This window comes from Triturus cristatus, chromosome 7 (assembly GCF_964204655.1).
Source record: "Triturus cristatus chromosome 7, aTriCri1.1, whole genome shotgun sequence".
In the NCBI taxonomy this organism is placed as follows: Eukaryota; Metazoa; Chordata; class Amphibia; order Caudata; family Salamandridae; genus Triturus; species Triturus cristatus.
Window position 1 is genome coordinate 367,343,697 of NC_140590.1, and position 24,855 is coordinate 367,368,551.

The 24,855-nt window shown below is 47.4% G+C and overlaps 1 protein-coding gene across 3 annotated transcripts in view; it reads right to left on the reverse strand.

The window, feature by feature from the left end:
- The window catches only part of LOC146809690 (C-Jun-amino-terminal kinase-interacting protein 4-like), a 759,065-nt gene that overhangs the window by 485,835 nt on the left and 248,375 nt on the right, over window positions 1-24,855 (reverse strand). For all 3 annotated transcript variants that reach the window (XM_085616533.1, XM_085616532.1, XM_085616534.1), the window contains exon 11: window positions 24,031-24,183. In XM_085616533.1, coding sequence (XP_085472659.1) covers window positions 24,031-24,183 — 153 coding nt within the window. The remainder of the gene's footprint in view (window positions 1-24,030; window positions 24,184-24,855) is intronic.

Below are 24,855 nucleotides of genomic sequence, written 5' to 3' on the forward strand. Positions count from 1 at the left end.
TCCAGACCTCTCAAACTACTGCTCTTTGATACATTCTTGTAAAGGCTTTTTTTTTTTTTTTAATAAAGATTTTTATCAAAGATTATAGACAGATACATTCAACAATCGGCCAGATGGCGTAGAAAACAATTCTTACTATGGCACATGCATAACTGACCCATATTGTTCATGTGGTTAAGAGAGAAAAAGAAGAAAGGAGGAAAAGGCAGAGAGTTTAGTGTTTAAACAAGATAGGAAAGGGACAGGCATTGTAAACGCTTGGCAGTACATTTAGCGGTTGCTATGCTTGCTTTGTACATTTGACAACAAAAGTTGGGTTGCTTGCCGTTCCTGAGAGTTGATGTTTGCAATGTTGGGGCTCGGTCCTTTTGGGTCGCATGGTATAGAGATTAAAGCTCAGATACAGTGTTTATGGAGGTTTATAAGAGTCTAGATAAGTGTCCAGGGTTTCCCACATCCCCCTTGTTGACGGGGCTTCTATGGAATCTTTCTTTACCTACTAAAGAAGCTCAAGAAGCCAAAGACCCCAGAATGAAAGAGACACTTGTTAGAATGATAAAGTTGCTTCAGACAAATATGAAGGCATTTCTGGGATGAGGATGAAAACTTCTCTTGGGAGAGAGACAATTTCTCTTTCCATGTGCAAATCTGCTCCTAAGTATTAAATTGACACCACAAAATCAAGCTAGCCAAGTCTCATTTAGAGATGGGGTTACCAAGGTGTATGAGTGTAAACAAGACAAATAACTTTTGACTGTGTAAAGGGCAGGTCATATCTATGTAGTACATAAGAGCCTGTTTGACATCTCAGCGCAGCCTTCGACACAGTTGACCACCGTGTCCTTCTCCATCGACTCGCGGCAGCAGGGATCACCGGGACGGCACTTAGCTGGATAGAATCCTTCCTCACCGGACGCACGTTCCAGGTATGGGATGGCAACAACCACTCATCCACCCTCCCCCTTACAAGCGGGGTCCCTCAGGGATCTTCCCTGAGCCCGACGCTCTTCAATGCATACATGGCCCCACTTGAAGACGTGGTGATACCATTTGACATAAAAATGGTAAGCTACGCTGATGACACTCAACTGGTCGTCTCTCTATCCCAATTAGTCGACCACCCAGAGAACCTGGCTAATTGTCTCACACAAATCCACAGCTGGATGAGTGATTCGTCATTAAAATTAAATGGGTCTAAGACGGAAGTGATGCTCATGGGAAAACAATGGGCGACCATCCCCCCATCTGTCTGGCCTGACGTGTTCGGAGAAATCCCCTCCCCGAAGCGTGAAATCAAGACTCTTGGGGTATGGCTCGAACCTGAGCTCACCATGAAGACGCAAGCGGCCAAAACTGCGGGCATCTGTTTCGGGCTCATGCGCACTACCCGTAAAATTCTCCCCTTACTACCACCCGCTTCCAGGAAACTCCTTATCCAGGGACTAGTATTGTCCCGTCTGGACTATAGCAATATGGTCTACCTGGGAGCCCCAGAGGCCACCTTGACGAAACTGCAGCGGACACAGAACGCTGCGGCACGTCTGCTCACGAACCTCCCTTCGAGGGTGTCAGCAAAACCAGCCCTCAGGGCCCTGCACTGGCTCCCTGTGCGCCAAAGGGTGGAATTCAAAGCCATGTGCACGACACACAAACTGATCAACGGATCTGGCCCTGCGATCCTCAGCAGCTTGGTCACCCCCTACAAAGCATCCAGATCCCTCCGTTCGGAGAATGAGCACTTAGCGAACATCCCCAAATTCAAAAGGACACGTACAGGAGGACGACGATTCTCGGTTCAAGCAGCCACGGGATGGAACTCCCTTCCACGCTCCCTGAGATTGGAACCCAGTTACCTGGTTTTTCGCAAAAAACTAAAAACGCACTTATTCCCGAAATTATTGTCCCTACTTTCCTCCCCTCCCTCAATGGATAACAACCTCTTCACAGCGCGGGGATGCCCTTGGGTCACCAGGCGCTATATAAATCGCTAAATAAATAAATAAATAAATGCAGAGCCCTTTCTGCTCTGTCTGATGGATTTTGAAAGAATGTTGAAAGTTCAATGGTTTGATTAACATTAAAATGTGGTACCACCTTTTAACAGAATTATGGATATGTATGTAAAACGTTGTCATTCTGTACATGAATGAAAGCTTCATCCACTGATATGGCTTGAAGTTCACTAACAATGCATGGATAAGTAACAGCCATGGTATAACTCCTCTTAACCCTTCCAATAAAGATGTAATGATGGGAATTTTGCAAAGTGCCTGTTTTGTAGGTAGGCAACCATTGATGGCAAGTATATTTGATTGAAAGTCTGGGGTAAGTCTGCTTCTTTATGGGAGTAGAGATGTCACACTGTGTGTGATGGAGCTGTAGTAACTGGACGTTCATTGGTGCATTCACAGTAGTGAACAAATGATTTTCATTTTGCTGTACAGCAATTGCGAGCTGTGGGGAAACGTGCTTCCTTAAGAATAGTTAGAAATTCTGAAGCCGTTTAAATATCCTTTATTTTAGGAATTCAGTAGGCGGATTGCTAGATTGAGTGACTGTATATTGGGGCGGTAGATTGGGGCGGTAGATATGACCACCTTGCGTTGTCAATACGTTTGAGCAATCTCCAAGTGTGCAGTAAGGCTGAATGGATATTTAGAGCAACTGGGAGTATCATACTTGTCTGGCACACATTAGAAAAACTAAAATTAAAGTCCCAGCTCCCAGCACTGACCCAACAAAGATCAAAGGGTTATGAGGGATCCGGGGAGAAGGCAGACCAGGAAAAAATGAACGAAGATACTAAAATTACAAAGAAAGGCTCCGAAGAGAAGATTCAATGTGGTCAGCTCAATGTGTGATATATAATCAGACAGTTGGGGCCTCTGTGAGGAGCTGGGGTTCTGGGCTCCAATAATTTGCTGACGATAGTTCAGGTCATAAAATGAGGCAAACATACTACAGATAGTCCATGGTTATTTCAATGTTATTTGAGCATATTCGTACACTGCTATGTTACATTAGACGACATAACCCTCCCAGCCTTACGACCGAGAATACGTTAGGTATGTTAATCTACTAAAGATCTTATACTGGAGAAATATACTGTTATAATAGGCAATTTGTTGCCCACTCCTGCTCCTTATGAAGTAATGTTAGATGATCAAGCATTGACAAAATGATTCAAGAGAAGTGGGTTTAAGCTAAATGAGAAACTGACCATCAGATTTAGGACAGACATTGGCATGTAATGGAGCAAACTAAGATTAGTGTAGAGTCCAGTTAGATACATACTTTCATAAGTGCGGTTCTTTTTTTTTTTTTTTTTTTTTTTTTTTAAACCGTTTATTACAGGTCTTAAAAGTATACAAGTATGGGCCCACAACCTTCCGGCCGGCCGCTAGCAATGGTAGGAACATACGACATACATTTATGGAACACGTGGTATTACAGGAGGAGCATTTCTCCGTAGGTAACAATGTCAAAGCCACATCATCCAGGCCCCATTATGCGGTTTCATTTTAAATTAAGAACAACAAAAATTAAAACCACACCCACAAGGCAACCCACAATCAAAAATAGCAGCACGTGCTCCCCAAGAGGGGGGATCCCAACTATACACAGAAGTGTGAGGAGGGGGAAGAGAACAGAGCGAGGACTGGGGGAACCCAATGCCCGGCAGCGAAGGAATGAGTCGGCTAAGGGGATGGGGCTGGCGAGGCATCAGGCAGCAGCAGTGGTGCGCAGATACCCCCTCGGTAGGCGTTCCAGGGGCCCCATACTTTCACCCATGTCCCAGGCTTACCCCTCGCCACATACACCACCTTTTCGCGAAACATGCACCAGTCCATGTGTTCTTTCCAGGCCGAGACCGTCGGGGGCCTCTGGGATCCCCACAGTTGAGCAATATCACGCTTGGCTATCATAGATCCCAGAGTCACCCACCACGTCTGCGGCGCCGAGTAAACAGTCGGTTCCCACACATTCAACAGGCATCTCCTCGCTTCAGGCAACAGCGCCACATGCGTAACCAGTCGCAGCACCTCATGTACACCACGCCAGAACCCCTCTACCTCCGGGCACTCCCACAAAATATGCATAAAGGTCCCCAAAGCACCACACCCACGCTTACACAACCCATCTCCAGCATAGCCCATACGCAGAAGCTTTGGCCCCGTCATGTAGACCCGGTGGAGTATCTTGAGCTGGACGAAGCGAAGGCGAGCCGGTATGGCCACCTCCTTCGGGGAGGCCACCGCGGAGGTCCAGTCCTCGTCGTCCAACTCCAGCCCGTCGGCAACCCAAGCCGCACGAAGGGCAGTCAACAGGCCCGAGCGGTCATTTATGAGCTTTTTGTATATAAGTGAGATCGTGCTGTCCGGGACGTGCCCATCCAGCATTCTATCCTCCAGGGGGGAATATTCCGGGATGGAGGCAACGTCCGAGAAGACGGAGCCCAGCGCATGACGGACCTGCAAATACCGAAAGTATTCACTGCCCTGCAACTGAAACTCCGTCTGCAGCATATCGAACGTTTTAAATCCTCCCCTCGTCCAAAGATCCCCCACTTTACTGATACCTATTATGTCCCACTTCTCGAAGCCCTTAGAGGTCCACAGGGAACCTAACCGCTCAGACGCGTATAGTGGTGATGCCCGGGTCAAACGGTCCTTCCACCCCATAGCTGCATTGGCCGCGTGCCAGACTTGCACCATGACACGCGTGGGGCCCGTCAGACGAGCGTCGGGCGCGCTAGAGTAGAGCGCTCGATTGTAGTCGCCACCTGGCAGGAGCATCTTGTCCATTTCAAATGCCGGGTTTAAGGCGGGCCCGTAGAGGCCATGGTTAATGGCAGCGAGCTGGGAGGCCCAATAGTACCGTTTAATATCCGGGAGGGCAATCCCCCCGTCAAACCATGGGAGCGTCAGCTTAGCCAGAGCAATGCGCGGCCTCCCGTCCCAGAACAGGCGGCGTTGCAGACTCTCCACCTCACGGAAGTAGCGCGCCGGGACCAAGTCCATAGTGTTCTGCAAAGCGTACAGAAAACGCGGCAGAGACATCATCTTGAACAATGCCGCCCGGCCGAGCGGCGAAAGCGGCAGGCGCCGCCAGCGTGCGACATCTACCCGCAGACGCTGGAGGGGGGGAAGCAGATTCCGTTCATACCGGGCCTCCGGGTCCAGAGTAATGAAGACACCCAAGTACCGAAATCCCTGCGGGGCGATCTGGATCGGACAGCCCCGCGGGAGAATAGGAGCCTCCCCAGAGAGAACATACACACACGATTTAGCCCAGTTGATGACGAGACCGGAGTTACGACCAAACGAGTGTAAAACATCAACTAGCACTATAAGTGATTTACGTGGGGAGGCTAGGTACAGAAGGATGTCATCAGCGTATAGGGATACGCGGTCCTCATACTCGGGGGTCCAACGGAGACCACGGATGGAAGGCTCCCACCGCAGCCACTCCGCCAGGGGCTCCAAGGCAAGCGCAAAAAGAAGCGGCGACAAGGGACAGCCCTGTCGCGTGCCCCGGCCCAGCTCAAACGGGGCCGATACTCTTCCGTTCACGACCACCTGCGCCATTGGGCCCGCATACAACAATTTGACCCAACTGATGAATCCTGGGCCAAATCCGAACTTCGCGAGCATCGCCCAGATGTATGGCCACTCAAGCGTGTCAAACGCCATGGTGGCGTCTAAGGACGCCAAAATGGCCGGTTCCCGTATAAATGGGACGCGCGCAAGCACCCCATGCAAACGCCGCAGATTAAGGGCTGTATTGCGATGGGGAATAAAGCCAGACTGGTCCTGATGAACCAGATCTCCCACCACACCGACCAGCCGATTGGCGAGTACCTTAGCGAGAATTTTGGGCTCCGCATTCAGTAGTGAGATAGGCCGATAAGAAGTAACCCGATCCCGAGGTCTCCCTTCCTTGTGGATCACCACGATTGTAGCCAGACGCTGGTCAAGCGGGAGGGAGCCCAACGAGTGGGCCGCGAGGAACATTGCGCGGAGGTGAGGCGCCAATGTATCCGGTCGCAGCTTATACAGCTCGATAGGGATACCGTTCGGGCCCATGGCCTTGCCAGAAGCGACCGAGCGTATGGCGAGGGCGATTTCGTCGGAGGTGGGAGCGGCGTCCAGCGACACCCTGTCCTCCCCGGACAGGGAAGGCAGCGCGATATCCCTGAGCAGGGCACGGGAATCCTCTTCCGAGCAAGAAGAGACCGGGGAATACACCTCGCGGAAATACTCCGCGAAACAGGAGACAATTTCTTCTGGCTCAGTTACACACACACCATTCGTTTTCTCAATCAGCGGGACCACACGATTCGCTCTTTCCTTTTTATCCAACCACGCTATCAGTTTACCAGCCTTATCACCCACATCATACAGTCGCCCCTGTTGCTCTCTACTAAGGCCCCTGGCCGCCTCCGTAACGAGGGCCCTATAAGCTGCCTGCTTGAGCTGGAGGACATGTAGTGCAGCGTCCGTCACCCCATCTTCTAGATTACCCTCCAGCTCCGCTATTTCAGCCTCCACCCGGGTCACCTCCTCCCGCTCACGCCTCCGGGCGTGGGAAATAAGGGATAGGGCCTCCCCTCTAAGTACTGTTTTGAAGGCCTCCCACAGGGAGATAGCTGAAGGCACTGACCCCACATTCTCCTCAAAATAGCGCTGGAGGGATTTAATCAAGTCAGCGCGAATGGTGAGGTCGCGCAGGTACCAGGAATTGATTGGGACCACCCTGCTCTCAGCCCTCGGAAAGACATCAAAATGCAACAATAGCGGGGAGTGGTCCGAGATACCCCGTGCCAAATGGCGCACCTCCCCCACCCTCCCGACATGGGCCGCCGGGACAAGGACATAATCAAGCCGTGAGAGACTACCATGGGCCCCCGAGTGGAAAGTGTATTGCAACTGCGTGGGATGTTTTAAGCGCCAGCAGTCCACCAATCCCAGTGTATCCAAGAGGCCGGATAGCCACGCCTGTGCCCGGGGGAGGTCCCTAGGGGGGTGACGATCCACAGTCCCAGAAACCACCGCGTTGAAATCCCCCCCCACCACCAGAAGCCCCCCCGGAAGGCCAAGGAGGAGGCGCCCCAGATCTGCAAAGGTGGTCGACTGCAACCCCGGTGGGACGTACACTGACACAAAGACAACCACTTTGCCCTCCATTCTCCCCACCAAGACAGTGTAACGTCCCTAGTCATCGTGGAGCACCTCATCAATTTCTAACGGGAGCGAGTTCTTTACCATGATACCCACACCCCTCGAGCCTGACGTGAAGCCCGAGTGGGCCACGAGGCGGTAGCCACGCCGATTCATGGCGCAGAAGGAATTGCCAATAAGGTGTGTCTCCTGCAGGAAGACCACATCAGGCGAAAGTCGCTTCAGATACTGTAGGACCACACCTCGTTTGATCCTGTCCCCCAGTCCATTGACGTTCCAAGACAACAGAGTCAATTCCCTACCCCCCATCATACACAGAAACCATCATTCGTCCCCCCGAGAGCACAGTAGAACCAACACAAAAAAAGGGTTGCCTTGTGATAATAACGAACAACACCCCATCCCTGCCCACCCACCCCAACCAAACTCCCCCCTCCCTGCACCCCTGCATGAGCCCAGACAGCCCCCCCAACGTGCAGTGTGCCTGTCGCCCCATAGATAGTTAAACTAACTAGACCCCCAGAGGAGGAGGGAGAACCCCCAAGAGACCCCACACAACCTCCATAGGAGGGGAAGTTAAGCAATCCGACGTATAGTCAAAAGTGGCATCATTTTTGTCCCGAGCGAGGCCTAATATTAGTCCCTCAGTCTTGATCCGGCGAGCCCTCTCCCCCGGCCGCTCCACCCCCGCCACCCCGATACCGATCTCCAGACAGAGTATCCAGCCAGTCCCCGGCCGCTTCGGGACGATCAAAAAAGTGTGTGCGACCTTCCACCTCCACTCGCAGCTTAGCTGGGAAAAGCATGGCGTATTTGAGATTTAGGTCCCGAAGACGGCGCTTGACACCAAGGAAGCTCAGTCTCTGCTTCTGGACCGCAGGGGTGAAATCAGGATAGAAATTAATGTCCATATTGTCAAGTCTAATCGGTCCCTGTAGTCTGGAGGATTGGAGGATAGCGTCTCTGTCCCGAAAATTAAAAATCCGGGCGATGAGAGGTCTCGGAGCGGCTCCGACCTTAGGCCTTCCCCCGGGAACCCTGTGGGCCCTCTCCACTGCAAAGAATTTACTCAGCCCCCGTGGCTGGAGATGGGTAACAATCAGGTCTTCCACAAAAAGGTCCGCCGCCGCTTCCTCACGTCCCTCAGGCACCCCGATGATACGGACGTTGTTCCTCCGGGCCCGACTCTTGGAATCCTCCAGGCGACGATCCATCAGCGCACTCGCCCGAGCAAGCCGGCGCACCTCCGTTTGCAGGGCCGCCACATCTGTCGTAAGGCCCGATGCGGTGTGGGCCAAAGAATCGACTCGGTCGTTGGTCTTGGAGAGATCGGCCCTTATCAGGCCAACATCTACGAGGAGTCGATCTTCTGCGCCAGTGTGTCAAAACGCTGGCCCACAGAGGCCTTCATCTCGGCGATGGCGCCCATGACATCCCGCAGAGTCAGATCCGTGGGCAGATCGGGGGCATCAGTAGGGCCCTCAGGGGACCTGCGTGGCACCTCAGGAGATCCCTTCTGGAGGGTATAGCGATCCATGCTGTTGGACTGGTGGGCTGCGCCACGCCGGGTCGATTTTACCTTTGCCCGATCGCCATCTTGTTTCGTGGCCATGGTCCCAGTCTCCCAATCGCACCAGCCACGTCGTGAAGGGCGGGCAAGCCGGTCCACGGGCTCCGGGGGGGTGCCACCCCAGATCTGCGGGGCGGATCACAGCCGGCGGGCAGGCAGGGTCCCCCAGCGAGGCCACACCAACACACAAAGCCCCGCGACCCAACCTCGCATATACAGCAAGGAGGGTGCGAAAGCGAAAGTGAAAGTGCGGGTTACGCGAGCCACCAAGCCCTGTCCGCCAAGGTTATTCACTTCGTCACTGGATCGCCCCACAACGCAAATCCGGGGTTCGGCTAGGAGAAGGCCGCAAACCTCAATCGGTGCTAAAGTCGGTGTCCGAGGTCCGATTTGGAAGCGGAAAACGGGCGCCACCTCAGCTCGGGCTCACCAACACAGTCCCCTCATCTAGGACAGGATATGTTCAGGATAGTCATAGGAGGTCGCGGAGGTCCTCGGGAGCCTCGCACCTACGCGGCCATCTTGGTTGCGCGCTAGGCTCCTCATAAGTGCAGTTCTTAGCGTATACTGGTTTTCAGAGAGAGTATCAAAATTACAGTTGTGTCGATCAGATCTCTTTATGGTTTGGAGTTTTAAAAACAGAATGTTAAAATAAGTTGCAGGACTGCCCCATGGTTGAAAGACTATTACGTGAATATGTCTGATTGTATGAAACTAGTCATTAATAAATGGTAGATTGAAAGCTGCCACTGACTTTATTTGATAATACTGATAATGTTCACAATTCCAGCATTGTTTAGAAATGTAAGCTCTATGTCCTGTGATGTATACCAAAAAATTGAAAAAAAACAAGCTAAACTGACAATTGGGTTTACTAATCTAGAGTGTAAAAAAAAAAAAACAGGATTTTAAAGCAACAGCTTGCTACTGTAAAGTGCAAGCGAAATATTAATTACACCTGAAAAATGTCATAAATTAAGTTTTGCAATGTACCATAACTTGAGAAATTTCGCATTAAGTAACTTTGCATAGTTGAGCGCGAGATGGCACACATGTAAAATGGCTCCGACAGCCCGGCCCTTTCGGCATTATCCTACTCAGAAAGGGACACCAGCAATAAAAATAAAAAAAAGAATGTTGCGAAGAGCGGCGAAAGTTCGCCACCTGCAGAGGCAAGAAACACGAATTATAAGTGCTGTGAACACCAGATACAGCCATGATACGGATTGAGCGGGTCCCGCGGAAGAAAGCCGCGTTCCAGGGCCGCCATTAAGCAAGTCCGCGGTGCCGGGAACAGATAAGGCCCTTCATTGCGTGCACTGACGATCGTGGTACCAGGGCAATGTAAGTGCACCCATGGATGCTGAGGACAGCTTGAGTACAGCAGCGAACAGAGGCCACCGGTACAGCCGCGATCTAGCAAGCAGAGGCCTAGCGGAGTGCTGAGGACTCCCTCCTCCCACATCTTCACCGAAAGCAGCGCTGCAGTGGGTGGTTTAGGAATTGCACACTGCAGATATTGAAAGTTGCACTGTGGGACCCCCAGCAACAGGCAAGATGAGCTCCTAGCGTACAGGAAAAATATATATAATGATATGCAGCATAACAGGAGCAATTGGATATAGCAGCAGACACACCACACGTTTTCAAACACACTGATATAAGGTGGCAGGGTCTGAGAGCCGCACCACTACCTGTGTTTATATTAAATGAAATGGAAACCAATTGTTGTTTCCTGAATGGTCCCATATTGTATGCCCACCTCTAAAGACCAGCCACCGTTAATGGTCCTGAATACAATATCAACACACAAAGAATAAGAGAGGCACATATACAGAGGCTTCTGAAACACAGTCCTTGGGTTAATCCAAAGGTCAACGCAAAATCACGATGGCAGAGGCAAGTTTTTCTTAATGTTCTCGTGAATCTCTTTATTCATCATTTGAAAAAATGAAATGGGAAGCACAGCCAACGCGTTTCACACATACGGGCTTCTTCAGGGCAAATTATTAACCAAGTAAAGTCAAGGGTATACACGCAAAAACAGGAATAAGATACAGTTCCAAATCGTAGGTCCGAGTCTACACTATCTAATAATGTAAAGTCAAACGGTTTGACTTGAAACAGACGCGGAAGGGAAGCGCCGTTGGCCGTAAGGAGCTTACTGCTGTATAGCGTGACATGTATGCGCTTTAATTTGTGATCCTACGATAGACGAACCCTACGCTTTTTGTCAACCTTTTCAATTGGCCTTGAAGAAGCCTTATGGGTGAAACGCTTTGGCTGTGTTGCACATTTCATTTTTTCAAATGATGAATAACGCAAGGACTGTGTTTCAGAAGTCTCTGTATATGTGTCTCTCTTATTGTTTGTGTGTTGGCACCACAAGTTCTGCCTGCACAGATGAAGCGGGCTTCTACATTACAGAGCAGTGAGCTGGGTATCAACTAAGACATCGCGCTTCACAATTTCCCATACTGTTGGCTGGCAACTGTCTAAATAGCTCCAAGTGACAGAAAGTATATATAAAAACAGGCATTAGCGTGGATCCCTCTATTGCGTCATAGAGAAGCTGAGAAGCAAGAGGGAGCGGAAAGCGGTCTAAGCAGCTGTCCAGGCTGGGCCTACCACCCCCACACAACAGAAGTAAAACAGCAACAAATACTTGCTGGGATAAACAACGTGATCACCCCCAGACACCAGCATCGGTATGGGAGCTCCTGGCGCACTTTAGTAACCAAAAGTCAAATAAGACGCAGTTGCAGTAAATATTACCTGCCTAGAGATAGGGAGAATAGACGGGAAACAAGCAACGCTCTCGTTTGAGCCTAGGAAAGTAACGCGCATGCAGCAGGGCGAACCCGACCACGCTGGGATGGATCAATCCCAAGAGACTAAACAAAGTCAAGACGATTACGTAAAGGCACTCCTGCTAGCCATGAAACAGTCTCACTTCCATTGAGACAACAAGCATTTGCAATGCAATAGGTCTCGCAGTAGTACAAGTTTGAGTATTGGCGTAGGCAATAATATTGCAATAGAAAGTGAAAATGTGTTGTATACGCATTTTTAATATTGGCATTTAAACAAAAGATAAAAGTATGTTGTCATTTTAGAAAAAGACAAAGTGACATTTTGTATACATAGGATACATGTAGAGACTGTTTGCAAATGTTTGTGGTACATTAAAGGTGCTTTATAATTTATAGTAGTTGAAGATATGTATTTTTGTTGCTTCAATGATGCGATTTGCGTGCATTATGCTGTGTTTAGTATTTAAAAACATAGTTGTGTTGCAAGGAGTGGAGCAGCGTATAGGTGTAGCATGAAGAGTATAATACTATAAACGCTAAGCAATAATTACGGTATAGCTTGTAGCAAGAGAAAGTTTTATATTTGTACTTTATTTTAGCTGTAATACGAGTATTGCAATCTGCGCGTATTGTTTTAGCATGATATAGTGGGATTAACGATAGTGTGCGCATGCTCCGGAAATAGAAATAGACGGGTATCACGTGGTAGACGTTCGTGCGCATATTTCCTGTTGCAGAAGTGTTGCTGACGACTTTGTGCGCATGCATAATGGCGTGTTAGTGCATATTAGATATTTTGTGCACAGTGCACGCAGTCCAGAAGTTTTAGGCGAGACATGTGTGAAAGGAAGGAAATTTTGTCGAGAGAGGAGGTGCGACGGCTAAAGAGTGAGGTGAGGAGGGTATGAAGAGGTGGACTGAAGTGCAGTGGGTAAAGGAATAGAAGGTTGGGGGAAGGTGCGGGGCAGCTGGCGGGGTATGTGTTAGTGTAGATTAGGTATTTAGCGCGCAGTGGATGTAGTGTAGCAATTTTAGGCAAGACGTTTGTAAAAGCAGGGCAATTTTGTCACGAGAACAGGCAAGGCAGCTACAGTGTGAGGTGAGGAGGGTATGAGGAAGTGGAGTGAAGTGCGGTAGGTAAAGGAGAGAGAAGGTTGGGAAAGGCGAGGGGTAGCTGGGGGGGTTATGTGTTAGTGTATATTACATATTTTGTGCGCGGTGTATGTAGTCCCAACGTTTTGGGCGAGACGTTTGTGAAAGCAGGGGAATTTTATTAGGAGAAGACGTGTTGCGGCTACAGAGTGAGGTGAGGAGGGTATGAGTAGGTGGTCTGAAGTGCGGTGAGTAAAGAAGAGAAAATGTTGGGGAAAGGTGCGGGGCAGCTGGCAGGTTATGTGTTCGTGCATATTAGCTATTTTGTGCGTGGTGGATGTAGTCTAGCAGTTTTACGGGAGACGTTTGTGAAAGCAAGAGAATTTTGTTATGAAAAGAGGTGCGGCGGCTACAGAGTGAGGTGAGGACGGTATGAGGAGGTGGACCAAAGTGCGGTAGGTAAAGGAGAGAGAAGGTTGGGGAAAAGCGTGGGGCAGCTGGCGGGGTATGTATTGGGGACCGGTAGTGCGTAGATTGCGGAATAAACTAAGTTTCCACGAATAGTATTTATTAAGTATTTGTTTTTTAGTTAGGAAAGGGATGTTAAATAATATAGCGTGTGACGTTATGTAGTTTATTATAAATAAAGATTTAAGGGGTATGCACATATGTAATTATGTTATGTATGAGTAGTAACTTTAGAGTGTGTTGTTGGGAGGCAACGTGTAGAGTGAAAGTGGTTAGTTTGGGTGAGTGCAGGCAATAAATAATAAGTTAAGGTTGCTTTATACGGAGGAAACATTGTAAATAAATTGCATTTTATTGAACGTAGCGTACTGTATTTGTAAATGCGCTATATGCTAAGAAATGTTTAAAGTGCTGCTACTAAGTGGAATAGGCAGAGAAAAGTTAAGTGAGCAGGAAGGAGGAGAGTAGTAAATAATGGTTAGGAATTAAGTAATGTGGAGGGAGAAAAGGCAAGTGAGGTAAGGATATATGTTAGTATAAAATGGATAAGATTTGTATTGTAAAAAAACGTAACATAAATAAAATGTATTGCATTGTTGTGTTAAGTGATGTTAGGTGGCTGCTTGGCTGCTTGTACAGAAAAAGAAACAAGTAAGAAAGAGAAAAGAGGTCGCAAATAATAGGTGTATATTGTTTGTATGAAGGACATGCACTGTAAATAAAATGAATCTTGTTGTTGCTAGCGCATGCTATTAATAAATGCAGTATGTTTAAAATGTTGCTGTAAGTGTTGCTAAGCAATTACATGGATAGTATTAGTAGTAAGTATATATGGAGGTGGGGGATTAGCAAAATGCGGCTAAGGGCGTTCGAGAAGTGAACATTTGACCTGGAAAATACCTTGCTTTTAATGAAATCTTGTAAAAGCAGCACATACACGTGCAAAACTTTATTGAAAAGTATTGTGTGCACAAAAGGAGTATTGTGCATACAGTAACAAATAGAAAGCAAAACAAAAAATACACGCTTTATTGTAAGAAAACGTGTAAAGCAGCACATACATAATCGCTGTATTTTTTACCTGCCAATTGTAATACGCTCAAAACTTTATTGAAAAGTATTGTGTGCACAAAAGGAGTATTGTGCATACAGTAAGAAATAGAAAGGGAAACAAAAGGCATGTGTTATGTTACTTAAGTACTGCTGGGTAATAAGTAAAGAAAGTATGTTAAACATTGTATACAAAAAAGGTATTTTACGTAGTGCAGGTAAGTGTAAAGTTTTGGTTTGAAGGGCTAAAAGTAAAAAACAGATGCGTGCTGCAGTTTTAAACGTACTTGTGAGTTGTATTACGAGCTGTTGGGAATGCGAGTGTTGTGAGGTAATGACATGTGTGGGAGAATGACAAGGTGGGTGAATGGGTGGTAGTAAAAACTTTTTAATAAGCCCTAGCATAAGTTAACGCAATATAAAATGAAATGATTTAGGACGCATATTTTGGTGATACATGTAATGTATTGCGCGCAACTTAAATTTTTATATGTACTGCATTATAGAAATATGTATGTATTGTGTGTGTGTGTGATCTAGAAGGATTCACGATAGTATGCGCATGCTCCGCAAATAGAAATAGACGGCTATTATGTGGTAGACGTTTGCGTACATATTTTCTGTTATTGGAGTGTTGCTGATGACGCTGTGCATGTGCGTTATGGTGCATGTGCGTTATGGCGTGGTAGTGCGTATGGATTAGTTACTTACCTGTAATCCTAGTTCTCTTCCAGGGGTATCCTCATCAAAGTCATAAGCACTAGAATATTCTTGCCCATGCGCGGGACCCCGGAAACACAATCATATATGTGACAAACATATATGTATCTCCATATATATATATACATTTTTATATATAATAAGTAAACAACTATAGCCTTTCATAACTAGAGCTGAATAATGCTGTAAGGACTCCCCTGTATATCATAAACAATACATTAAAGACCAGGGAAAAACAACAGCAAAGCATATTTGAAAATTGTTTTAATGCTTAGCACTTAGCACAATCTCTCAGATAGGACTGAAAGCATTGACACCTCACAGGCTGCATTGCAGAACAAACATAGCCTAGAAAGGCTGAAAAGCTAACTCATAGCAACATAGACATAAACTGGCACCGTGCCTTTAAGGCAGCCATGACCCCCAGGTGCCCATCATGCCTCAGGGGTGACAGTTAGGTCAGTAGTTATTTGCGGTGACTCAAAAGCCAGGACACAAAGAGTTGACAATTCTTTAAAAACAAGGGTCCTTTGCCCGGGGAGGCGGGAGGGTAGTTTATGACTTTGAGGAGGATACCCCTGGAAGAGAACTAGGATTACAGGTAAGTAACTAATCCTTCTCTTCCAGGGGATCCTCATCAATAGTCATAAGCACTAGCATAGAATAGTGAGCCTCACCTCTTCCACCTGCGGGCAATGGAAAAAAATAATTAATAAATCAAGCTCAGATAACCAAACTTGAAAAACACAGATATCTTATTATCTGAATAGATTCTTCAAGGAGGCTTGGCCTACTTGAGTATCCGCTCTGGAATCGGATTCAAGACAATAATGCCTTGTGAAAGTGTGTACCGATCTCCAAGTTGCTGCCTTGCAAATCTCTGCCATTGGAACATCATGCAAGAAAGCTATTGTAGCCGCTTTTTCCCCCTAGTGGAGTCTGCTTTAGGCGACAACAATAGGGGTTTATTCGCTAACTGGTAAGCCAATTTTATACAGGACACTATCCATCTCGTAATTGACCTTTTGGAAGCTGGAAAGCCTGTCCTCATGGAACCATAATTTAAAAACAATTGATCTGATTTTCTTATACCTTTTGTTCCCTCCAAATAAGACTTCAGCACTCTCTTAAGGTCTAAGGAGTGGAACGATCTCTCCGCAGGAGTTGCGGGATTGGGAAAAAAGGATTGTAGAGAGATTGACTGGTTAACATGAAAATAAAATACAACTTTTGGAGGAAAAGCAGGGTGAGTCCTTAACACTACCCTGTTGTGGTGAAAGATAGTATATGGCTCTTTGGCAGACAGCGCTTGGATTTCACTTACTCTGCGTGCTGATGTTATCGCGACTAAGAAAGTGGTCTTCCATGTCAAATGCTGCAACGTGGCATTATGGATGGGCTCAAAAGGAGGACCCATCAATCTAGAGAGGACTAGATTCAACTCCCAAGGAGGAAAAGGAGGCCGAACAGAGGGATACACTTTCTTCAACCCCTGTAGGAAATCCTTGACCACCTGTAGTTGAAAAAAGAAAGGCTGGTTTTGAGACTTTCTATAGGCCGTAATGGCCGCTAAGTGTAGTCTGATCGAGGAATACTTTAAACCTGATTTGGCCAAGTACAGGAGGTAAGGAAGAATTACCTCCTCCTGCCCTGTGGTAGGATTAAAATGATTACGAGTGCACCATAAGTAGAATCTTTTCCACTTAAAGGAGTATGACGCCCTTGTGGAAGGTCTCTTTGCCTCCTTTAGTATATGCATACAGTCCTGCGGTAAATTCAAATGTCCATATTGCAGGACCTTAGGTGCCATGCTGCCAAGTTCAGTGAGGGAAGGTTGGGATGCAGAATCTTCCCGTCCATCTTGGTCAGCAGGTCTGATCTGTAAGGGAGTCTCCTGTGGGGGAGCACCGACAACTGTAAAAGGTCTGGGTACCACCACTGTCGAGGCCAGTCCGGAGCTATCAAGATCATCGACATGTTGGATCGGATGAGTTTGGATACCACCTTCGGGATCAGAGACAAGGGAGGAAAGGCGTATGCAAATATTCCGGACCAAACCATCAAAAGAGCATTCCCCCTCGTCCCTGGACGGTGGAACCTGGATGCGAAGGCATAGCATTTTTTGTTTTGATCGTCTGCAAACAAATCTATGGAAGGTTGTCCCCACTGATGGAAAATATCTGCCACAACCTCGTCGTTTAGCACCCAGTCTGGCTGATCTTCGAAGTGCCGACTGAGTCGGTCCGCTCGCACGTTTCGCTCCCCTGGAAGATGCACCGCTGTGATGGAAAGGCCTCGGGCTAGAAGCACGTGCCATATTGCTTGTGCTTCCAGGGAGAGAGGGTGAGAGCGCGTACCACCCTGTTTGTTGAGGTAATACATTGTGGTCATGTTGTTTGTTTGGATCAGGATCGAGTTGGATGTGATTGAGGGCTGAAAAGCTTTCAGAGCTAGGTGGACTGCCCGCAGTTCCAACATGTTTATATGGTAGGATTGTTCCTTGATGGACCATCGTCCCTGCATCTGCAGGCAATCCATAAGCGCTCCCCACCCTCGCAGAGACACATCCGTTACTAAGGACTGTGTTGGAACTAGTTGATGGAAGGGGACTCCCACTACGAGGTTCTTTGGTCGAGTCCACCATACAATGGATGACTTTGCTGTTTGCGAAAGCACAATTCGGTCTTCCTAGTGACCCGATGCTTGGTCCCACTTGTCCTCTAGGTCCTGTTGCAAGGGCCTCATTCTCAGTCTGGCGTTGGGAATGAGAAATATGCAAGAAGCCATCGATCCTATCAGAGAAGCCACTTGCCGGACCGTTGGACGAGCTGCCTGGAGAAGAGTTTTACACTTCTGTTGCATTGAAGAAAGTCTCTCCTCCGAAGGAAACGCTCTTCCTAAGCTTGTATCCAGAGTGGAGCCCAAATAATGGATCACCTGGGTAGGCCAGTGAACCGATTTCTCCATGTTCACATGCAGACCTAGCCTGCGGAGTAGAGTTAGACATATTTGGAAATCGCTCCTTACTTGCTGCGGGGATGGCCCTTTCAGGAGCCAATCGTCCAAGTACGGATAAACGAACAGACCCCTTCTGTGTAGGGCCGCCGCCACCACCGCCATGCACTTGGTAAAGACCCGTGGGGCAGATTTCAGTCCGAAGGGCCACACCTTGAACTGGTAGTGTTTGCTGCCGACCACGAATCGCAGATATTTGCGATGACGGGGAATTATAGGTATGTGGAAGTACGCATCTTGGAGGTACACTGAACACATCCAATCTCCTGTTTGCAAATGTGGTCATATTTGATGAAGCGCCAACATGCAAAATTTCTCCTGCAAGATGACCTTGGTCAGCGATCGAAGGTCCAGGATAGGTCTGAATTTGTGCTCTTGATCTCTTTTTGGCACAAGAAAATACCTGGAATAAACTCCCTTCCCCCGCTGAGAAGGAGGAACCTCTTCTATGGCCTTTTTTCGCAGAAGGGTTACCACTTCCTGTCGTAGTAACTTTAGCTGGTGAGGACGAGATCTTTTCGGAGGGATGTCCTTTGGAGACACACGAAAACGTAGAGCGTATCCATTGCGTAGTATACTGAGGACCCAACGATCTTTTGTTATGTTGCACCACTCTTTCAGAGGATGTGAAACTTCCTCCCACTGGAGTGGGTAACGGCGCCAGAGGAAGCTCTTGCGCATTGCTTCCCTGCTGATCTAGCCGTGGTAGAGGACTGCTGCTGATGACCTCCTCTACCTCCGTTTGACTTACGGCTTTGGAACTGCGACTTTCCTTGATTTTTGTTTTGGGACCACTGAGGGGTTTGAACCCTTTGTTGGTAGCCCTTGCGCTGGTTGGGTCCGTATCTCCGCCTGAACTATTTTTTCTTTTCTAATCCCACCGCCTTCAGAGTGTCTAATTATGCTTTCATTCTAGCCATCCCCTCACCTGTATGGGTGCCAAACAGTGAGGAGCCAGAAAAAGGCAGGTTAAAGATCCTCTGTTGTGCATCTGGCTTGAGAGCTGTTAGCCTTAACCAGGCAGACCTCCTAGCGCAAATCCCATGCGCATAAGAATACGCCGACAGTGTGGCACCATCCGCTGCCATGCTAATCATTTGGTTAGCTACAAGGGATCCTTCCTTGATGACCTCCTCAAAGTCCCTTTGATCCTCCTTTGGCAGCTTTTCCTTGAAACGGTCCGAGTCGTCCCATAAGGCTCTGTCGTAGCGTCCTAATAAGGCCGCTGCGCTGGAGACTTTTAGTGATGACGCTGCAGACCCGCAAACCTTCCGCCCCCAAGAATCCTGAGACTTACTCTCTTTGTCAGGGGGGACCAACGAAGGTGCAGACACTGCGTGCGTTTTCCGTGCTGCCGCGACGATAACAGAATCTGCAGGCGGATCTGATTTTTTTTTTTTAAACGGGTCCATCTCAGCTGGTTTGTATTTTTTCTGAATCCTAGCAGGTGCAGCTTTAATTGTAGAGAGGGCTAGGAAAATGTCCATTACAGGTTCTAGAAGCCCAGGAACCAGAGGCAGCAACGGACGAGACGCCGATCTCTGATGTAGTGTCTCAAAAATCACCGTTGTTGCAACTTGAGGAGTCGACATCTCAATGTTCAGCTTCTGAGCCCCTCTTTGAAGCACCTCATGATACGTGTTAATATCATCTATCGGAGACACTCTCGACTGAGGGCTATCCAATAGGGTAGGTGAATAGTCTCTTTTAGAGGAGCGGGTGGAGGAGGATGACCATGTAGGAGACCTTCTTCTTTTTTGATGGGAAGTAGAAGGTCTGCGCTCCCGCGATCTTCCCGTACGATGCTGACGTGTAGCTGAAGGCGATCTATCCACCTCTTGCACCAACCTTTGTAGAGGAAATCTGTGGATCGGACTGGTATATTCCTCCTCTCTTCGTGATGCTCCTGCCAGATTATTACTCCAGTGATGGATTGGTAGAAGCCACCTTAGAGATGAGTGAACAGAAGGGGAAGCCCTTCTGTGATGTGACAGATCTTTGATGCGACCTCCTCGAATGTCGTTCTGGGGACGCAGATGGTGAATGCGTCGAAGGTCGTCTCGAGGAATGAGAGGATGAGTGCCGTGACGCTGATTCTGTGACCAAAATAACTTAACCTTCTCCAGACCTCACTGATGTGGGTCTCGACGTCGAGCATATAACCTGCTCTGACGGAGCCCTTCTCGACGTCGACCTTGACCTCCTTCTAGACGTCGAAATTCGACCAGGTGTTGGGATCAATTTTGACGTCGACTCTCTGTTCTTCGACGTCGAATGTCTTGTCGATGACGCCAGGGTACTTCTGCGCCTCGACGTCGAACGTCGTTGGATCGACGACGGCGAAGGACTTCCGTGCCTCTACGTCAATCGTCGGTGGGATGACGACGGCGGAGGGCTTCTGATCCTCGACGCCGATCGTCGCGGGGTTGACGAAGGCGGAGGACTCCCGCCCCTCGACGCCGATCGTCTTTGGATTGACGACGGCGGAGGGTTGCCAGCTTTCGACACCGAACGTCGAGAGGACGACGGCGGAGGGCTGCTGATCCTCAACGCCAATCGTCGCCAGGTTGACGATGGCGGAGGACTTCTTCTCTTCGATGCCGATCATCGCCGAGTTGACGTCGGCGGTGGACTTGAGCTCCTCGACGCCGTTCGCCGCCGGGTTGACGACGGCGGAGGTTCACGATTCTTTGACGTTAACGGTGAATGCAGTGACGTACCTGTATGTCGGAGTTCTCTCGACGGCGAGCTCACTGTCGAAGGTGTTTTCTTGGACGCATGCCCCACCGGTGGCTGTTTCCTCAGCGCCGAGCCCGACGCTGATGGAATCTTGCTTCTAGTAGAGTATCTGGCCCTCTTAGAGCCCTTTCTCACTGGTGACCTGCCTCTGGAAGCCTTTTCTGCCAGCCCATAAAGACGGATACGCTCCTTGTCTTTTAAAGTTCTATTAGAGAGAGACTGGCAATGAGGACTAGTCTTGGGGACATGATCTTAGGTAGACAGAAAATACAGAATACATGAGAGTCTGACCTGGCCTTCTTTTTTCCACAAGAAGGGCAGGGGTCAAAAAGAGGTGCCATTTTGAGTGGTAAAAAATGCCAAAATCAGTCAGAAAAAGTGAGCACCTTACTTGACAAGATGTAAAACGTCGAAGTAAGATACATTTTTCCTGAAAATTGAAGATTATTTCTGAGTAAAATCAGAAAAAAGTGGAGCTGTGTAACCAGGGTCCTGCCTGAAAAGCCGGAAAGAAGAACTGACCTGTCACCCCTGAGGCATGATGGGAAGTTGGGGGTCATGGCTGCCTTAAAGTCACGGTGCCAGTTTATGTCTATGTTGCTATGAGTTAGCTTTTCAGCCTTTCTAGGCTATGTTTGTTCTGCAATGCAGCCAGTGAGCTGTCAATGCTTTCAGTCCTATCCGAGAGGTTGTGCTAAGTGCTAAGTTTTCAAACATGCTTTGCTGTTGTTTTTCCCTGGTTTTTAATGTATTGTTTATGATATACAGGGGAGTCCTTACAGCATTATTCAGCTCTAGTTATGAAAGGCTGCAGTTGCTTTTTTATTATATATTTAAATGTGTATATATATATATGGAGATACATATATGTTTGTCACATATATGATTGTGTTTCCGGGGTCCCGCACATGGGTGGGAATATTCTAGTGCTTATGACTATTGATGAGGATCCCCTGGAAGAGAATAAGATATTTTGTGCGCGGTGGAGGTAGTGCAGCCGTTTTAAGTAAGAGGTTTGTGAAAGTATAGTAAATAGTAAGTTTCCCCAAACTATATTCAGTAAATAATGTTTTTTTAGAGTTCTATGAAAACACATTGTATAAAAGGGCAGTGTGTGTAAAAGCTGTACACAGGATAGAATGTTGTTAAACTGCTGCTTCGGCGTGATGCTACAGTGATAAAAGCAAGTATAGGTAAGCATATATAAGTAATTAGCTGAGCAAGGAAGCAAAAAGCGTATTTAGAAGACGGCAGAAGACAACACCAATACGCATACAAATGTGAATGTTTTATGCTGCACTGAGCAAGGTAGTGAAAAGCATATTCACACAATGCCACTAATACACGTGCGCATATATAAATCTTCTATGCTGCATTGAGAAATAAAGCCAAAAAAGCATTTTCACACGTCACCACTAATACGCGTGCACATCTCCCAACATTCTTTTAATGCATGCGCCACAGCCGGTATCCACACACAAGTGCTATTATTTATAGTAGTACAAAAAGGCAGCAGCAAAGACCACATTAATCAAGCCAAAAAACAATATTGTAAATGTTTGCTATTTAAGCACAATGCATTACGCGTGTTAACCAAATGCAAAAGACATGCGAAACCACAAAAAAGCTAACGCGTGCACATATAAATGTTATGTGAGGCACTGAGCAACAAAACAACAAAAAGCATATTCACACTGCGCCACTAATACGCATACACATCTCCTGTTCTGCCTGTCTTTTAAACGTGTGCACAAATTACAGCAACAAAGCAAGAGGCGTGTTAACGCGCCAAGCAGTAGGCGTGTTAACGCGGCATCAATAATACGCGTGCACATGGCCTGTCCTGCAACGCTAAGCAGGTCGGCAACAACAGATCTCGCTTACGCACGCAGCGCATGGCGCTGCATCGCTAGGCGAGACCTAAAAATGGATTCAATGACAAATCGTATGGACTCCATAATGCACAACCTCGAAAAACATGATACTCGTATTACAAGAAGTAGAGCACTGGCTCTCGGACTTCGAGGACACTACTAATGGCAGACAGAAACAAATAGCGCAGATGGATAAACTGCTAGAGGTAATAGCGGCCAAAAACGAAGATTTGGAAGCGTGCTCTAGGCGCAACAATATACCGATACTGGGAATACTAGAAAGTACGAACCCAGGCCGGATGGAGGAGTACACTGAGCGGCTACTGCGGGCTATGTTCGAGGCGGACTCATTCTCCCCGCACATGGTGGTGGAAAGAGCGCAACGCTCTCTGGGTCCTCAACCCCCCCCATGAGCGCCACCACGTCCAATAACGGCAAGACTCTTAAATTATCGCAACCGAGATGTGGCACTGGGAATGGCTAGAGAGAAGCAGCAACTTCAGTTTGAAGGGAATGAGCTAACTATATACCCAGACTTTACAATTGCAGTGCAGGAAGCCAGAAAGAAGTTTGTCCTGGTGAAAAAAACTGAGACAAGCACAAATAAACTATGCCCTAAGGTACCATGCACGTCTTCGAGTTATTCATCAAGGCAAGCAACACTTCTTCGTAAACCAGCAACAAGTGGAGGACTTCCTGAAGCGTTCCCAACGGAGGGACTTGCGTAAACAATCATCCGCTTCGCCTATACAAGGAACATGGCCGTCACTAGAGTAAAATACTTTGTGTAGAATGAGCAAAAAGTGAAATAAGTAATTTTGCATAGTTTTCATCTGTAGGATACTGATTCCAGCAGAAAGTGTCAAGTGGGAAGAGTAAAACTATGGCCCAGAGACATTTTCTGTTTGGAGCAGTCTCCTGGTGGTAACTTGTATGACTTTAGTATGCAAAGTATACCCTATTATACAAAAAGCAACTTGCGAAACTGTCAAACTGCAGTTTTCCTGGAAAACTACAGTTTGCATAATTTCAAGCAATTTATTTCAGTTTTATATATGAGAGAGAAGGATTTATTGTCATCCTTCAAAGACTCAAATACATGGGTTATTTGTTAGTTAATTTGTTCTAACTTCCAATTTGTGTCTAAATAATTAAAAATAAAGGGCTTAACGCGTTTGTCAATTTTAGGGAATGCTTTCTTAGGAGTGTGTACATATGATATTGATGCATACCAGAAGGCACTGGAGGTTGCATTTATCTGTGGGAGTCTCTGCATCTACTGTGCTTCCTGTCCAAAGCGGTTTATTAAAAACAAAAAAGATAGGCATTCAAGACCTATCTTTTTAGTCAGACACTCCTCTGAAGGATCTTAATCGTGACTCATATAATAGATAGTTAAAATGTAAGAGGTCTTCATATTTCAAGAACATGTTTGAGTTAAAGTAGAGTGCTTCTTGGACGATGCAACTGGAGATCTTTTGTGTATGTGAAGGAGAAATGAATGTTACCTCAGCAGTTCCTGCTCTGTTTCTCGGATCTTGGATTCATGGCGAGTCAGGCTCTGATACAGGTTTTCAACTTCCCGTTTTAAGGCTTCTCTCTCCCCAGTCAGCTCCTCAACACGAGCTATAAGGTTTTTGCGAGCCACATCCACAGCACTCCTGGTAAGCAAATAAAAAAGTGGACATGTGAAGGGGGTGCCTTGGGAACATGTCAATTATGTACATGTAATACCTAGAACAAAAAATAGTTTAGAAACAGTGTAGCAGGGACACCAAGGGCTGAATGCAAGACGAAAGGCGCATATGGATGCAACGCTTGGTCCAAAGGGAAAGGCCATGAATGCACTGAAGGAATACTCTACACCACAGCAAAACTGTGGCTGATCATAAAGGGGAGATTCAAGACCAACAGTCAGAGTAAAGGATGGTAAGAGGTGTGGAAGAACAGCACATGGACAGCATGCACGGATGCTATAATGAGGACCCCAAGCATTGGGAAAATTGGTCGAACAGCAAGAACAAGGGAAAAATAAGGAGGGAGAAAGTGGTAATATTAAACAGGAATACCAAGGATGGGATGCAATGTTTAGGGTCAAAATCAAGAACAGTCTTCGGAGATTACTATCTTACGAGTTTTAGCAAGCAGCTTAAGACCTTCTTGTCTGCAGAACAGTCCTGACTGTCGTGGGGAGCCTTCAGCCTTATGCAAGTAGGAGTGATTGACAAGGTGTTAGGCAATGGATAAAATCAAGTTAATTAAAAATATTATGGGATACAGGACTGACTTAACTAGAGAAATGGAAAAACCAAATCAGAAGAAAATGGACGATA